Source organism: Martes martes (assembly GCF_963455335.1).
Source record: "Martes martes genome assembly, chromosome: 3".
Lineage (NCBI taxonomy): Eukaryota > Metazoa > Chordata > Mammalia > Carnivora > Mustelidae > Martes > Martes martes.
Window position 1 is genome coordinate 183,224,760 of NC_137890.1, and position 18,658 is coordinate 183,243,417.

At 46.5% G+C, this 18,658-nt stretch overlaps 1 protein-coding gene across 1 annotated transcript; it reads right to left on the reverse strand.

Annotated features, from left to right (window-relative positions):
* Positions 1–287: 287 nt before the first annotated feature.
* Positions 288–14,755, reverse strand: CASP10 (caspase 10). Its single transcript, XM_080799296.1, has 4 exons — positions 14,646–14,755; positions 7,051–7,159; positions 4,394–4,886; positions 288–1,479 (listed from the first exon to the last, which is right to left on the reverse strand). Exons 2-4 carry the CDS (start codon positions 7,139–7,141, stop codon positions 1,332–1,334), a joined length of 732 nt encoding a protein of 243 aa, XP_080655422.1. The 5' UTR covers positions 7,142–7,159; positions 14,646–14,755; the 3' UTR covers positions 288–1,331.
* Between the last annotated feature and the right edge of the window lie 3,903 nt (positions 14,756–18,658).

Sequence of the window (18,658 nt, forward strand, 5' to 3'; positions counted from 1 at the left end):
TGTGTCTTCATTCCCTGACATCTTTCACGAACCTCTGCATATCCAAGGAAACATTCCTAAAGTCCTGCTGGGTCCCATGACATCCCAGTTCCCTCCAGTGGGAAATCAAATCCTGTAAACAGTAACAGTCTGGGGGACGGCAGTGAATCTCTTTGGCCTCCTGGGGCCCCAAATTCTTCGTCTGGACATAAAGGCCTTAAGGAGACGACATTCACCCTCCCTCCTTCAGGAGCTGCAAAAGAAATTCCTCTTGAAATTGAAAAAGAAAAAAAGAGTTCACATAAATAAAGATATTCAAAACCTTAATGTAAAAAATATCAGGGCTCCTAAGTAGAACCACACGCGCCAAGGCACAGCCGGACAAGTCTCTGACCGAGGAGAGAACGACAGCCCCGTGAACAGCTTCAGACCGTCAGGCTGTCGCTCTCCTCCATCCTTTGGGCCAGAGGAACAGAGCACGTGGGTGACGAGGAGGGGCCGTTGACCGCAGTCAGCCCAGCGCAGCCACCGAGACCCCCCCTGGCCAAGAGGGACGCACGAGGGTGCAGACTGAGTCCGCGCTCTTCTTTGCTTTAGTCGGCTTGACGTGAATGTTCTGTCACCGGCATCCGAGACGTTCTGCCCAATATGGGATGAACCTCACGCCGTAGAGTCTCGGCTCCCAGAGTGGTCGAGGGTGTGTCTGTTCGTTCAGGCGGTCAGCACCCCGGAGCCGAACCTGTACCCAAGCCGAGGGAAACAGCGCGTGCAGGAAGACCTTCCTTACACCGAAGCAGGAAACGGGCATCACACGGGCCACATTTCCACCTGGGCAGGTGTGCGGGAGAGGAGCCTTCGGAAGGGGAGAGCCCAGAAGGTCAAGGAACCGTGCGTGCTCTCGACCGTTATCCAGGGTCCAAAACAAGGCCATGCAGCGGGGACGCACGGGGATAACAAGGGTGGGGGGGTCATGTAGAGAGTATTCGAGCTCAGCTAAGGCTAAGGACAGTGGTTCTTGGAGCCCAAAGGAATCTTAAAATGTACCTGCTTCCACCTTTTCCCTCACGGATGCGCAAACCAAGGCCGAGCTGCCTTCTCTCAGGGCACGCAACTAAACCCAAGACTACCATACGAAGCTTCAAGAAAGAAAAGTGTTCTAACATTCGGGCTTGTCAAAAAGAAAAAAGAAGAGAAAGAATTGGCCGCGTCAGAAAATAGGGTATTTCCAGTTATTAGAATGACAGACAGAGGACAGCTCACCGCCTGTCACGGATTCCTGCGAGGGGCGGGAGCCTGGAATGGCTAACCAAAGCTTCCTTTCAAGTCGAAGAGCCCGCGGGAACTCTCTCTTCCTAAAGTCTTTCCCGGGGCACAGGGAATACTAGCTTCTTCCGTAGTGTGAAGGCAGGTTGGGGCATCTGTTTCCATTTTCCTTGACTGTCTGCTTTTTGACTCACATCATTGTTGACAGCAGTGAGGATGGACAAGATATCTTCATTTCTGCGGGCAGATAAGGAAAAAATATTGGCAATCAGGAGACAGAAATCGCATCATAGGAAGGTCCTAGAAAGAACCCTAAAGCGGGGGGCTTCTTCCTAGTTTAACAGGCCAAGATTCTAACCGGCATCCTGCCACATATAAAGCAATGCCTATTTCAAAGCTGAAAAAAGAAATGCTAAATTATATGAAGTTTTCGGCTCTACATTTAGTATTTAAGAACACTATCACAGTCACATCTTGCATTTTCATACTTTAAGATTTTATTTATTTAGGAGAGAAAGCAAGGAGAGGGAGAAAGAGAGAGGGAGAGCACAGGCAGGGGAGCGGCAGGCAGAGGGAGAGGGAGAAGCAGGCTCTCTGCTGAGTAGGGAGCCCAACGTGGGGCTCGATCCCAGGACCCTGGGATCATGACCTGAGTCAAAGGCAGATGCTTAATTGACTGAGCCACTCAGGTGCCCTTTTTTTCTTTTTGTTAGGTGATCTACACCCAGTGTGGGGCTTGAACTCACGGCCTGAGATCAAGATCTCATGCACTTCTGACTGAGCCAGCCAGGTGCCTCACATACTACATTTTAAGGCACTTGGTCCACAGAGGAAGTCTGTATATAGTTATATGTATTTTTCCATGTTTCTCACCAAAGTGGTAGATACACAGAGAGACAGATGATAGATAGATAGGATGAATAGATAGGCGGGTGACAGAGAGAGACCCCACTATTAAGAATGCCCTCTCTGGGGGGGTCTGGATGGCTCAGTTAGTTAAACGTCTGCCTTCAGCTCAGGTCATGACCCCACGGTCCCGGGATCGAGTCCCCCATTGGGCTTCCTGCTCAGTGGGGAGTCTGCTTAGATTTCTCTCTCCTTCTCCCTCTGCCCCTCCCTCTGCTTATGCCCCCTCCCCCCCAGCAAATAAATAAATGAAATCTTTAAAAAAAGTTCCATTGCAAGTTCAGAGGAAAAGGCCCACTTCCTGCTGGGAGGAGAAGACGCCCCAGAGGAGGTGGCTTTTGAGCCTGGGGTTGTAGGATATTTAGCGTTTCCCACAACGTTCCAGGGCTGGGCCATTCGAACCCTTGGAAGCAAAGCCCAGTCTCTGGAGATAGAGCTCGGGGGTGAATCATGGCCCCATCCCCTGGTGACCGCGCGGCCGCAGGCAAGGCGGCTCACCTCACGCTACATTCCCCGTGCCTCAGTGTTCCCAGCTCTAAACTGCGGACTCTGACAGGACCCACTGTAGGGGCTACATGGGAAGAAACGAGGCGATTTACAGCACATAGAACCCTGGCCACAATATGCCCGTGACCGTCCTTTTTACCGTCATTAGTATTACTACTACTTCTCCTCACACGATCGCTACTTTCAGGCCCTGCCCGGTTCTCAGTCCTCGCATCCTGCCTCCCGCCAGCTGGGCCCCCCTCCCTGGCTCGTTCTGCGGCCGACTCCTTCCTGTCACTCAGTCTCACTTACAAGATCACCTCTACCGAGAAGCCTTGCTCGAGAGGCTACTCCATTCTCCATCTTATCTTCTCTGCTTTCTCCACAACAGATAGCCCTTCCTGAAGTTATCCTATTAATTTAAATAGTCACTGCCTTCCATTTTTTTTAAGTTTTTTTTTTTTTTTTTTATTTGAGAGAGAAAAGAGAGGAAGGGGCAGAGGGAGAGAGAGTCGGAAGCAGACTCCCCACTCAGCACGGAGCCCAGCATGGGGCTCAATCCCGTGACCCTGAAATCACGACCTGAGCTGAAACCAAGAGTCAGTTACTTAACCCACTGAGCCACCCAGGCGCCCCTCCCTCACTTACTGTTTTCATCATCTCTCTTCCTCTCCCCGGACAGTAAGCTCCATGAAAACAGAGTCTGTCTCCCTCGTTCCTAACCGTACCCCAAGTTCCTAGCTCAGTACCCAGGATGGCAGGCATACGGTAAGACCTTGGCAAATACCGCCCTGCCCCTGAAGTCACAGGACATTGGTCTTCGGTGACTGCGGTGGGGATGGAGAGGGAACAGCAAAGAAGAAGGAAAAACTAAAGGTGAGTCAAGATTCCAATTCTGAGTTTCCAGTTCCGAATTCCCAGAAGAGCACGGTGACCGCTCCTAGAAGTGGGGATTCCGGAGCAGGAGGCCGCTGGAGAGGGTCGAGCAGATCAACGCAGGACTAGGCATACTCAGCATGAGCTCCAAGGGCCACGCGCGCGCGGCGGGGACGTGCGGATGTGCTGCGGGAAAGCAGCTTCCGGGCATAGCTTAAGGTGCCAAGCCACAGAGGGAGAGAACAGGGTCCAGGTGCTAAGCCACGGTGAAGGTCCATTTCCAGAGCAGCAGGTAGGGAGCACGGGGCAGACCCAGAAGGAAAGCTGTCAGAGCGGCGGCAGACCAAAGGTATTATAATGCAGAAGGCAACGCAGAGGCACTCAGTAGATAGGAGCCACTCACAGCACCAACAAACGAAAGACCCTCCTACTTTTGCTCAAACGGGTCCCTTGCCCAGCAGGCCTCTCGTCCCAGTTATGCACCTGTCATCTCTAGAAGCTTTCCCCGATCCTTCAAATCTGGGTGAGGTCCTAGCTCTGTGGGTCCCGGCAACACCTATGCTTTACAATGTGCGTTGGCCGCAGGGAAGGCTCTTCCCCCCATTTATTCTTTCTATCCCTCTAGACTGTGAGCAACTTGAGGGAAGGGACTGTATTTTTTGTTTTTTGTTTTTTGTTTTTTTAAATTCTGTATCTTCCTTTCCAGTTCTATGCTGGTGCTCAATACAGGTTTGTTGGATGGACAGATGTTTGGATGGACGGATGGATGAATGGATGACGGAGGATGAGTGGATCAAAGGATGGACAGATGGATGGGTGCATGAATAGACAGACGGATGGATGGATAAAGAGGTAGGTGGACGGAACAACTCAAAACTCTCACCTTGGGACCAAGCTCTTCAGATGATTACACAGAGACTGGATATACCAGCTGCCGTTCTCCACATGCCGAAGGGCTAGGTAGCCAGGGACAGTGGCCAGGCCGAGAAGAAAATCCGCCTCATCGGGAATACTCTTCCGAAGGGAAGGGACCACATGCTCAGGATTTACAGCATCTGCTTCGATGTATACAGGAGCTTGTACCTTTTTCCCCTGGCAGGCCTGGATGAAAAAGAGTTTGGGCTTATGAGCCAGACCGGGACATTCCTGGGCTGTGAAGTGAGACGTGATCTCCTGAATGGGAACAAGGATCTCATCCGAAGAGTAGACAGCTCCGTATTTCCCGTGGCTCAGAACACAGAACACGAAGCAGTCTCCGTCAGCATGGCCTGGATGACACTTGTATTCCTGCAGAACCGTGTCCAGACATCCTTTGGTCACGTTGTCATATACACGTACGCTGAACCCAAGCCACTCAAACACATGCTCCAAGTGCTCTGTAAAAAAAAGAGGAGAGAAAGGGGAAATGATAAAATGAAATGAGATCGAGTGGAATGAAATAAAATGAAGGGACGAAACAATGCGGGTAGTTTTATAAAATTGCACAGCAAAGAGCCTGAAGCTTGGAGTTTTTTGTTTTCGTAACAGTAAAATTTTACAACTTACCACCTGCCTCTTTATAGTACCCACGGGGCTACTGCAATGGTCCTGAGAGTAAGCAGAAGCACGGGTTTCACCCTACGTCCCAGATAAGAAAGCCAAGGCCCGGGACTCTCCCACAGTCACCAACGGGTTCGTGGAGAAGCCAGGGCTCAAACAGGTTTTCTCCAGCAGACGCACCATGCTTTCCCCCCAGCTATGGAGTCCTACGTGGTCAAGGACTCTTGTCTGTCTTTCAGCAGGTTGGTGACACCCCTGCTATGGTCCAGATGTTTGTAGCCCATGAAAAGATGCTCAACATCGCTCAGCATCAGGGAAATACAAATTGAAACCGCACTGAGATACGATCTCGCACCTGTCAAAATGGCTAAAACATAAGAAAAAGACGTGCCGGCAAGGATGCGGAGAACGGGGAGCCCTCCTATCCTGTTGGTGGGGATGCAAACTGGGGCAGCCACTCTGCAGAACAGCATGGAGGTCCCTCAAAATGTTAGAAATAGAACTACCCTGGGTCACCTAGGGGGCTCAGTCGAGTCGGTTAAGCATCTGCCTTCGGCTCAGGTCTTGATCCCGGGGTCCTGGAATCAGAGTCCCACATTGGATTCTCTGCTCAGCAGGGAGTCTGCTTCTCCCTCTACCCCTCCCCCTGCTCCTACTCTCCCTTGCGCTCTTGCTCTCTCAAATAAATAAATAAATAAATAAATAAGGACCACCCTATGATCCAGCAATTGCACTACTGGGTATTTACCCAAAGGAGACAAAAATACAGATTCAAAGAGATACATGTACCCCAATGTTCACAGCAGCGTTATCAACTATAGCCAAACTATACAGAGAATCCAAATGTCCATCAACTGAAGAATGGATAACAAAGATGTGTGTGTGTGTGTGTGTGTGTGTGTGTGCACATACATACGTGCAATGGAATATTACTCCGCCATCAAAAAGAATGAAATCTTGCCATTTGCAATGACATGGTTGGAGCTAGAGGGTATGATGCTAAGTGAAGACAGTCAGAGAAAGATAAATACCATATGATCTCACTCATAGGTGGAATTTAAGAAAGAAAACAGACGAACATAAGGGAAGGGAGAAAAGAAAAAAAGGAGAGAGGGAAACAAGCCATAAGAGACTCTTAACACTAGAGAATAAACTGAGAGTTGGTGGAGGGAGGTGGGTGGGGGATGGGTAGATGGGAGATGGGAGGGCACTCGTTATGATGAGCACTGGGTGGGGTTTTTTGGTTTTGTTTTTAAAGATTTTATTAATTTATTTATTTGAGTGAGAGAACATGAGAGGGGAGAGGGTCAGAGGGAGAAGCAGACTCCCTGCTGAGCTGGGAGCCTGATTCGGGACTCGGTCCTGGGACCCTGAGATCACCCCGAAGGCAGTCGCTTAACCAACTGAGCCACTCAGGTGTCCCTGAGCACCAGGTGTCGTATGTAAGTGATGAACCACTAAATTCTACTCCAGAAACCAATACTGCACTGTATGGTAATTACCTAAAATTTAAATTACAAAAAGTTTGTGTCCCCCCAAAATCCATAGATTCAAATCCTAACCCCCAAGGTTAGGGGATGAGGAAGCGGGGCCTTTGGGAGGTGATGAGGTTGTGAAGGTAGAGCCCACAGGGAGACTCCAGAAAGCTCTCTCACCCCTTCTTGCCAAGTGAGGTTGCAGCACAAAGACTACCATCTAGGAAGCAGGCTCTCACCGGGCATCAAAATGTCAGAGCCTTGATCATGGACTTCCCAGCCTCCAGAACTGTTAGAAATAAATGTTCGTTGTTTATAAGCCATCTCATTTATGGTATTTCGTTAGTGCAGCCCAGGTGAACTATGGCACCGGGGACATACAAGAGGCCAGAGACATTTACAATATTTATAATATCATCCTTACATTTAAATGGAAGGTTAAAAGTACAGAATGAAAACGTGAAAATAAAAAAGTGATTGTAAGATCCCCAACTTGCATTTGATATACTATTCCAGATGTTCTTACCAGCATCTTTATCAGTCCCTGGTCTGTCGTCCATTGACATAAACGTGTGGTTATTGACAATGACACAGTGGCCTCTGTGTTTCCGATCCATCCTGTACACACCTGTCTCCTTGAAAGAAGAAGAGACAGAACCGCTTATTAGGAAATCCGCATTTTAAGGGTTCCATGTTTCTAACCAGCCACGCCAACTATCGGTACCAAAGGCTGAGCACTCTCCAGGGTTCTGATCCTGGCCTGGAATTAATCACGTAAGTCTAAGGTAGAATGCCAGGTACTGATTAAAATTCAGACTTCATTTGGTTTGACCGCAGACTGTCAACTAGCAGCGTCAAATAACAGAATATGTGTTTTAACTTCGACAAATCAAGAGCTTATGCAAAACGTCTTGCTTTCCGGATCAGCCAAGTGAAGAAAGAGTAAGTAAGGATCTAACGAGATAACAAATCTATCAGATGCTTATCGCTTGTCCGCTGGTAAGATCCTGGAGTAGTCTGACTCCTCCGAAAAGGGAGAGATCACAGTGAGAAGTTGGAAATACACGCCATTATTTTCGAAGGCTACCCGGTTAACAGCCTGTGACGACAGATAAGCCGAGTGGGCTTCGGGGGGCTGGGGGGCTCTGGGGGGCTCACATGATCTCCTAAAAACATGGCATGTCTTTGATCCAAGCAGAAAAGGATCAGCTTCAGTCGACAGAAAAGAAAATTCCACCCGGAAATAATTCAAAGGCTCTATGGGGCTGTGCTGGTGACAGCACTGCCTCCGCGGCCAAAGGTGAACTCACAGAGAGAGGAAGAACAGTGATGGGAGCAGCCCTGAGCCCTCAGAGTCGTTAAGGGATGGACCCTCGGGGAGAGAAGACCCGAAGAAACCCTCTAAAACCTCTGTTTCAGAAGGGAGAGCGCTGGCAGATGCTCCCAACATCTCCGCGGAGACCAGGTTGCTCTGTCGCCTGGAAAGGGAAGTCCTCAGACTCTTCAAATATCTGTCCCCAAACATTTAGATTTCCTGACAGAGGAGATGGGCTGGGAGTCGAGATCCCATGAATCCGCTCAAGTGTTTCCAGCCGAAAGTTTGGGTGGGGGACAACATGGATACCGAGAAGCTGCTCGAACACCAAGAAGTTCAGAAAGAGGGGAGACAAGGGAAGTGCAGAGACCCAGTCTGGGCGGGTCGGAAATCAGTCCCCAGCCCAGGGATTAATAGAGTCACATCTTGGGCACTTGCTAAGCATTGCACTGTTCTGAAGTGTTCCTGCAACCTCCTTGGTTCCTCTAAATAAGAATCCGCCCAAGAGATGAGGCCAGTGACGGGTTGTCACATGACAGTACAGGAAAATGAAACTTGAAGCTTTTCTTCTCCCACACCCTGCAAGTTTTGAGTAGAACCCAGCAAGCTCTGCCCTCGTCTCTGGGGCCAGGGTTAATTATTAACTACAGTTGAGGGTCAGTCCTGGGTGCACAGCTCAGGCTGCAGGAATTCAGTTTCCCCGGACCATAGAACACACCAGAAGGGAGCCAGCCTGTGGTTGTACAGAGCACCTGTGAACTCCTCACATTAGGAGAAGGTAATGCTCCAGGGATGTCCCAACTTCCAAACCACAGAATTGCAAAACTGAAAGAAACTTTCACTTTTCAGAGAAGCCATTGTCGGACCCCCTGGAGCTAGACAGAGGGAGAGCTGGGTCTTCAGAGCGGGGAGCCTTGGAGTCGGACTGCTGGGTTCAGACCCCAGCTTCCGTCCTTTCTAGTTGTACGACCTTTGAGGAAAGTACTAGACCTCTTGAGTCTCCACTTCCTCATCATTAAGCAATAATAACCATGGTACCTATCTCCAGGTGACTGAAGGATTCAATGAGGTAAGCCCTAGAAAGTTCTTAGATCAGGGCTGGCACATGACAAGTTCTCAGTAATGGTAACTCCCATCGAGACTGTATCACGTAATCTCCTGCTTAGGCGGAAAGCAGAGATTCCTAGGAAAGCCAAGGGTTTGGACTCTGAAGTTTACATTTCCAGAAAAAATAAAATAAAACAAAATAAAGAATGGCCTCTGATAATCAGTACATATCACAGAGAGGCTACACCTGTTCATAAGCCATTCGGCCCTGTAGCCGATTCTGGAATATCTTCCCTGAGATCATGGTTTTTGGGCAAGGATTCAAGGCACTAAACACACCAAGGACCTCTCTCCCTCTGCAAAACACAAAGCAGCATCTGGAGCCACACGCCAGATGTTTCCACAGAGTCAGCATCCTGCTCTGTCATGCGGGCCTGTGGGTCTCAGCCCTAGTAGGGCTTTCCATCCCTCGTTCCAGAGGGTGAGTTCATTCTGAAGGGCGGGGGGGGGGGGGAGAGGAATTCCCTGCATTCCCCAGATGTTACTGCGCAAGGCCTCAGACCCGAAACCACCCAGCCCCCCCCCATCCTCTGCAGAAAAGCCTGGTATCGTCTGTGCCTGGATTGACTTAAGAAATGACTCCTCGACTCATTTGTTAACTCTCTCCCAAGTCACCTCACATTGCTTGGTATATATCGGATGTTTCTACTCCTGCCATTCTGACCCAACTTATGTGAAGTGTATTAGAAACACCTGCCATTACTCCTTGAAGGCTGATCTTGCCGGGAACCCTTCTGTTCAGGAAAACAGGAAATGAATGAAACGCAGGAAATCCACAGCTAGGACGAAGGCTGAGAAGCCGGACTCGATGCAGAGAAGGAAGGATACCTTATCCCCAGTCCCAGGAAAGGTCAGCAGCGGGTGACAAAAAGAGAATCGATGCTCTTGCTTTCAAAGGAGGGGGTTCACAAAGATACAGTGCCCAAAATACGATGTGCGGCACAAGCACAAGAATATTTATTCACCGCAGTATTTGGAACAACTAAAGACTAGAGAGAAGCCGAATGTCCAGCAGGACAAAGTGCAGGAAAGAGCTGCGGTCCATCCGCACAGTGGAGCAGGACAGAGAAGACACTGCACACTTCTCCACGAGCTCCCGTGGCATGAAGGAAGTGAAGCGAGGAATAGTATTTTAATGGGCTAAAGAAGGGGAGACATGGTTGGGGTTTTTTTTCCAGAAGTAACAATAAGATAACTAAAAAAAAAAAAAAAAAAAAGGCAATCTGGGGGAGGGGAAGGGGGGGCAGGAATGGAATGTAGCCTCCTCTGAGTATACGCTCCTGTCAGTTTTGCCGTAAGTCCTATGTAACATTCTCGATCTGGCTCAGTGGGTCAAGCCTCTGCCTTCGGCTCAGGTCATGATCTCAGGGTCCTGGGATCTTGCCCACTCACTCCACTCCAAGCCCCTTGCCCTCAGCCTGCAACAACCCCAGAGGTGCTCTGGGGAGGGGCCAACGCTGTCACTGGCCGTGTGTGGGCAGCCCTAGGAGACTGTCTGAGGTGACCAGCAAGTCACCCCCAAGTCTCTCAGGCTGCCTCCTCCTGGAGCCCTCCGGGCTTCTGGCTACAAGAGGGGAATTTAGCTTTAAGGCAGACCGGAGAGCTGCATGCCTCACTCCCAGACTGCACAATACCAGATTCCCCGACTCTGAGGAACAAAACTGCAAAAGCACTCAGTTTCACTTTCCAAAACACGTCCGGCCATTCTTTCCCCAAGCCGAGTTTTCCTTCCTGCAAAATGCTAGTTTCTCTCGGCCACATCCAGGGGCCAAACAGGCTGCTTACTGGGCTTGCCCACTTGGTTGTGAGAGCAGCTGAATGGATTTTCTGGGATTCGGGGCAACAGAACCTCCCTAGGTTCTGCCCCAGATTTTCCTGATTTGTCTCCTACCTTGTGCTCATAAAATCGGCCAGAACAGGGACGAGAGACAAGTTTTAAGGTCTGCCTGGCTAATTTCTCTGACAATGTCGCCCCTTCTGCTGACACCCCCAAATCTCTGTGTCAGAGAGGAAGGAATGACCTGTGGCCTGGCCACATTCATGCTTCTTTCTACTGTTTACAAATAATAAGGGTCCAATAAAGCCTTAAAAGGAAGCTGTTGTTAGGTCTCAACAGAGAGATGTGCCTCCCCAAGAAGATCCTATGCCACACTCAAAAATAGTGATTTGGAAAAAAATTTAATAAAAAAAAATAAAATTAAGTTAAAAAAAATTTAAAAAAAATAGTGATTTGGTTTTTTAATGTTCAAGTCATTAATTAGGGGATGTTATTGAAATACACTGATTTGGTTTTTAACGTTAAATTCATCAACTAGGGGATGTGATGCCCTCCTTAAATGCAATGGTTGGCAGTGCTCTTTTACATAAGAAAACCGGCCAGGTGCAAACGAAACTTGGTATGATTCACCAAATTCCATTTTATCCAGGGGCAGGATTGCCTAGACAATTTTTAAGACACCTTTCAACCCCGAGAATCTAGAAAAAGGTATGTAATGTGAGGTGCTGCCTTCCAGAACCTCCTACACTCTCAGCTCCACAACGGCTAGCCCCCTTCATCAAGCCAATGCCAGAGTCCAAGGTCAGCAAAACAGCTACATTTCAGATACCAAAGTTGAGCCACACCCTTACAAACTACTGAATCTCTAAGGCAAAGAGCAAAGCCCTGCGAGCGCGCGCGTGTGCATGTGTGTGTGTGTTTTCTACACTCACATTAAGTATCTGGGCATACACAAAACTAGTTGAAAAAGTAGGTGGGAAGAAGGATTAAATTTAGTGAGCAGAATAAAAACTTCTGGGGGAGAAAGGAGGGCTCTTATAAATGTGGAGAAAATACTGGAATTTGAAAATCATTGCTTTGCAACCAACAAGGTAAATATTGACTCACACCAGAATCACCAATGGGTACTCAATCTAGCAGAAATTCTTAACGTTGAGTGGGATATTTTTATGGTATCAAAATGTCTCCCCACCACTTGCTTATTAGTTGCAAGGGAAAATTAGTAACTATACAAAACTAACTGTACAGAGAAGAAATCAGACAACATCTTGGCCAAATAATCAAAATTAGCATCACAGATTGGGGGGCAGATGGACACCACTGCCTCCAGATGTGACAGGGCATCATTTAGGTAATTCTGGGGAGAATACATAGCTTGAAACGAATCATAGGTAAACCACATACCAAAAATGAGGAAAATTCCTTTTTTTTTTAAATTAAAGATGGTAGTGGGGCTGACTATATTCTTCAAAAATGTCAATGTCATAAAGAAAAACTGTAGGGCGCCTGGGTGGCTCAGTGGGTTAAGCCTCTGCCTTCGGCTCAGGTCATGGTCTCGGGGTCCTGGGATCGAGCCCCGCATAGGCTCTCTGCTCAGCAGGGAGCCTGCTTCCTTCTCTCTCTCTCTCTGCCTGCCTCTCTACCTACTTGTGATCTCTGACTGTCAAATAAATAAATAAATAAAATATTTTAAAAAAAAGAAGAAAATGTAGAAATGTTTAAGATTAAGGGAGACTACAGAGACATGATAATACCATAATGATCCCAGATGAATTACGTCCTAGAGGGGAAAAAAGCTACAAAGGATATTACTGGATAACAGACAAAATTGAAACATGGCACCTGAATGTGATGAAAGTATTGTATTAGGTAAACGTTCCTGGCATCAAGAACTGTACTATAGTTTTGTACAAAAATATCCTTATTCTTAGGAAATAACACCATGAAGTATTCAGCAGTAAAAAGCCACGATGTGGGCAAGTTACTCAAAAAGTTCAGAAAAAAAATATGTGTTTACATAAATAGGTGATAGAGAAAGAGAAAGCGCGCAAAGGTTAAGGCACATGGGGTAAAAGTCAACAACAGGCAGGGGAGCCTGGTAAAACTGTACACACGGTGTTCTCGTTCACGTTCTTTCAACGCTTCCGTAAGATCGAAATTATTTCCAAATTTAAAGGTTAAAAATGGTCAATGTAAAAATATGAAATCATGGAAGACGTAAAGAGGTATCAAAGAATTTTTTAAGGAATAAAAAAGAAAACTTCCACAGACCCCCCCATTAAAAAACTGGCAAAGGGCTTGAACACACGTTTCTCCAAGAAAGAGAATAGAAATGGTCACCACGCCCACGTAAAGCCGCTCAACATCACTGATCATTAAGGAAATGCAAATCAAAAGTACCGTGAGATACCATCTCACACCGATACCATCTCACACCGGCAAGGATGGCTACCATTGAGAGGAGAAAAGAGCAAGCGTTGGCAAGGGTGCGGAGAAGCTGGAATTCTTATGCATCCCTGGCAGGAATGGAAAATAATGCTGCTGCTGTGAGAAACGGTGTGGCGGTTCCTCAAACACTCAAGGAGAGGGGCCCCTGCGCGGCTCCATCGTTAGGCGTCTGCCTCCGGCTCAGGTCATGATCCCGGGGTCCAGGGGTCCAGCCTCGCACCGGGCTCCCCGCTCGGCAGGAAGCCTGCTTCTCCCCCTCCAGCCTCCCCTGCTTGTGTTCCCTCCCTGTCCCTCTCTCTCTCTCTCTCGGGCAAATAAATATATAAAATCTTTAAAAACAACGACCGTGTCCACAGCAGCATTATTCACAAGAGCCAAAAGACGGAAGCAACCCACGTGTTCACCGAAGGATGAAGGGATGAACAAAACACAGCCCAGACACACGATGAAATATGAGTCCGCCTTAAAAAGGAAGAAAATTCTGACATGGATGAACTCTAACGAGGACATTTATAGTAAGTGAAATATGCCAGTCACAAAAAAAGACAAATACTGTATGAATTCACTTATACGAGGTAAACAGAGTAGCCAAATTTAGAGAGAGATAAAGTCGAAGGCTGTTCGCCAGGGGCTGGTGGGGGGGCAGGGGGATGGGGAGTTATTGTTTAATAGAGAGAGCGGTTCAATTTTGCAAGACAGAGTTCTGGATATCGGTCATACAACAACATAAATGTACTTAACAGTACTGAATTGCACATTTAAAAATAATGACGATGGTAAATTTTATGTTGTCTTTTACCACAATTAAAAACAACAAAAAAATTCGAAGGCCATGATAACTTCCTTGAGGCTGACTGATGTTAGCAAAAGAAAACTGCCCAAATCTACTGGGAAGAAATGTAAATCCCAGGGAAGCCCGTCATATGTGTCTCTCAAGGATCATGATCACGTTGTTAAGAAACAGACTGCAAATCTCGCCTTGTTTCCCCTGTACTCACCCTTCTACTGCTCGGCACTATAGGAACCCGAATCTTGTCCTCTGGAAAGGACAGACTACATAATTTGTGGAGCTCCATGCAAGATAAAATGTGAGGCCCCTTATTCAAACGTGATTAAGAATTTTAAAACCGTGACCGCTGATTATTAAGAAAGCATGGGCCGAGCGGGGATCACACAGGCTAGAAGTTCAGGACGCTGGCCCTGATCGAGTGGCACAGATAAGAACAGAACCATTTCACAACAATCTGGTGGTGTCCTGGAGTCCATTCAAACCAGCTAGGGAAAGCCATTGTCAGATTTTCAGAAATTCTGGCATCGAACTGATGTCATGTGAGTAACGTGAAATCGGCCGTGCTGGGAACATTTACATCAAACAGTACACAACAGGGTCTGTCTCCCTCTCTTTCTTTTTGGGGGTGTGGAGGGTGGAGAGAAAAGTTGGTGGTTAACGTTGACCAGACACCAATGAACCTACCGGTAAGGCTACTAACAACGGTTCCACGTCATAACAGGGGAACGTTTCTCCCTCTCCTTGGGACAATGACTCAGGTTCCTTGTCTACCACACGTGTGGGAGGAGCCTGGGAGGCTGCAAACAAAACCACAGATAGTAAGACAAAATTTAACACCTGACTAGGAGCAATCCAAGATAACCAAGCAGCAACAGAAATTATTTTATAGGGACCTGAAGATTTAGGGTGCCATTTGCTTAAATAGGCCGACACGTACACCTAGAAAAAAAAATGTGAACTTATAAATTGTTTTTATCATTACATTTGATTCCTTTTATTATATTTTATGTCTTGTTGTATTTATGTTTTTATTATTTTTATAATTTTATTAGTTTCTTAAAATTAATATTGGCTTTACTAAATACTACTGCAGAACTTACGGTATTTAATGTGTCAGATAATGGGCAAGCAGAGATTACAAAAGCATTACTGCGAGAAATAAAACTAGAACTCAGACTATAGCAAAAAAGATAAAGACAAAAAGGAAAGAAGGAAGAGAGGAAGGAAGAAGGAAAAGGAAAAAACCATTCAAGAAAAAAACAGTCAAAAGTGGTCATTTGGTGCGCCTGGGTGGCTCAGTGGGTTGAGCCTCTGCCTTCGGCTCAGGTCATGAGCTCAGGGTCCTGGGATCGAGCCCTGTTATCAGGCTCTCTGCTCAGCAGGGTTCCTGCTCCCCCCCCCGCCCCCCCGCCCTGCCTGCCTCTCTCCCTACTTGTGATCTCTCTCTCTGTCAAATAAATACATAAAATCTTAAAAAAAAAAAGTGGTAATTAAATAAAGATGTTATGTACATAAAATGTCTTTCTATGGAACCATTAATAAGAATGAGCTATGTCTGTATTATGCACATCGGGAATGTGAGATATATTAAGTGGGACTAAACCAAGTCACAGAATATGATTAGCATGATTTTAGTTAAATATATATTCATCTAGCGATCTACACACACACACACACACACACACACACACACCACACACAACACACACATACAAATTGTCTCTATATATCTACTCCAAACAGCAAACAATGATTATCTCTGGGGAATGGGTTGCAGCGAATAAACTCTGTATTGTCATTATTTGAATTTTTATTTAATTTTATTATAATTATGATATATTATTTTTATTTTTTATTTATTTTTAAATTTTATTTATTTACTTGACAGGCAGAGATCACAAGTAGGCAGAGAGGCAGGTAGAGAGAGAGGAGGAAGCAGGCTCCCTGCTGAGCAGAGAGCCCGACACGAGGCTCGATCCCAGGACACGGGGATCATGACCTGAGTTAAGGCAGAGGCTTTAACCCACTGAGCCACCCAGGCGCCCTGATATTTTCAGTTCTTTAGTCCTTCATCCTCAATGGAAGAATTAAGGCCAAGCTCTTAGGACTAAGTCTATTGACTAAAGTCAATACTGAAATATTACTTGATATCCAGGATATAGTAATACATATATGTTTGATCTCTGGCTTCTTTTTCCTGGCACAGAGCTCTTAAAACGCTTGGAATCTCTGAAGTGCTAAGTGTCTCTTGCTAATAAGATGCTAAGGAGGTGACTGGGGCTCCTGGGTAGCCTCTGGAGGGGGATGGGCTCCCGGGATGCCAGAGAACCGTGGTCAGAGACCTGGAACTTTCGACCCCACTCAGACTTCTGGGAAGCAGGGAGCAGGGCTGAGGCTGAATTAATCATAATGGCCAATGAATTAATCAATCGTGCCTCTACATGAGGCCTCCATGTAAGAACCCCTACCTGAAGGGGCTTGGAGAGCTTCCAGACTGGCCACTATGTGGAGATGCTGGGAGGGAAAGCTGCCTCGAGCAGGCCTGGAAGCTTCATGTTCCTTCTCCCACACCTTGCCCTATGCATTTCTTAAGTCTGGCTGTTGCTGAATCCAATCTTTCAAATAATAAACAAATAATTTATGAGGCGCCTGGGTGGCTCAGTGGGTTAAGCCTCTGCCTTCGGTTCTGGTCATGATCTCAGGGTCCTGGGATCGAGCCCCACATCGGGCTCTCTGCTCAGCAGGGAGCCTGCTTCCCCCTCTCTCTCTACCTGCCTCCCTGCCTACTTGTCATCTCTCTGTCAAATAAATAAATAAAATCTTAAAAAACAAACAAACAATTCATTCAGTAAGTATACGGTTTTCCTGAGTTCTGTGAGCTGTTCTAGCAAATGACTGAACCTGAGAAGGGGGTCATGGGAACCCTCAGGTTGTAGCCAAATCAGACAGAAGCCATGGATGTTCTGGGGACCTACTAACTCGTGACTGGTGTCTCAAGTCGGGGGCAGTCTTAGGGCACTGAGCCCTTAACCTAATTTAGTTAAGGTCTGTGCTAACTCTGGTTAGTGTCAGAATTGGATTAAATCACAGGACACCCAGATGGGTGTCTGCCGAGACTTAGACAATTGGCTTGGTATGGAAAAATCGTAGCCGTCTATGTCAGAAGTGTTCCAGAAGTGTTGGTGTGATAGTAGCAGAGGAAAACAAGTTTGTTTGTAAAAATAAATAAATAAATAAAAATGAAAAGTGGAAAAAAGAATAACAAGTTTGTTTGTTTGTTTTCTTTCGACACCCAAAGGAGATCACACAACAGGCAGGTTGTAGAAAAGAAAAATCAAAATCCGAATTCTTCTGATATAAAGCTCAGGTCTCAAGACCCACTGAGGCATTTACTGCATGAACTCTAGAGTGCCTTCTCCTGAGTTCAAGGATCCAAACTCATCTGCCCACCTGCCTTGTGTATTTTGTGGGGGATACTAACTATGGGAAAACGGCAGTGTGATCGAAAAAAAAAACAACAACTCTCTGCACTCAGTGTTCAGCGAGGATTCTAAATGTACTTTTACCATCAACGCCCTGTTTTTTTTACTTCTCACTTGATAACTCTGGTTAGAAGAATCATTTTTATTCTTCCAACTCTTACTTAAATTATGCATTTATTCATTGCTTCAGTTATTTTTTGAGATTTTTATCAATTTAAACAGGGTATTTTGTTCCTCAACTCATTTTGCATTTATAGAATTATTTTTTTTTCAAGATTTTATTTTTTATTTATTTGACGGAGTGAGAGACAGAGAGCGCGTGCATAAGCAGGGGGAGTGGGAGAAGTGGGCTGCTCAGCAGGGAGCCCTATTTATAGAATTCTTAGAGAGGAGTTCCTTTTAGGTAGTTTCGTTTTTAAGCAAAGACATTTGCACAGCAGACTGACTCACTGAATTAAAATATGGGTGTGGTTATAAAAGCTTCATGAATATACTCACGCAATTTTAAGGATTTTATTTATTTAACAGAGAGAGAGAGAGAACAAGCAGGGGGAGCAGCAGAGGGAAAGAGAGAAGCACACGCCCCGCTGAGCAGGGAGCCCAATGCGGGGCTCGATCCCAGGACCCAGAGATCATGACCTGAACCGAAGGTACATGCTTAACTGACTGAACCACCCAGGCATCCCTATACTCATGCAGTTTTATTTGTAGCTCTTGTTTAACAGTGGAGAAACAGGACCTGGGGAAACACAGACTTAGCATATTGATACAGAGTCAGGCAACCAGGTTTGATTTCCACCTTCTCTATTACCTTTAGTGATAGTGCCTTTATAAGACAGGCTTTAAAAAAAAAAGAAAATTATTCTTCTTCTCTGATAGTAATTTCTGAGACTGTTAAAGTTTTTTTTTTAAAGATTTTGTTTATTTATTTGACAGAGAGAGAGAGAGAGATCACAAGTAGGCAGAGAGGCAGGCAGAGAGAGAGGGAAGCAGGCTCCCCACTGAGCAGAGAGCCCGATGCGGGGCTCGATCCCAGGACGCTGAGATCATGACCTGAGCCGAAGGTAGAGGCTTAACCCACTGAGCCACCCAGGCGCCCCGACTATGAAAGTTTTTAATGACTTTCTGACAAACATATTCATAGCAACATGTTTTATTCTAAGACCAGGCATGCATTTGATCCTCAAAACACCCATGAGGTAGTTACCTGTTATC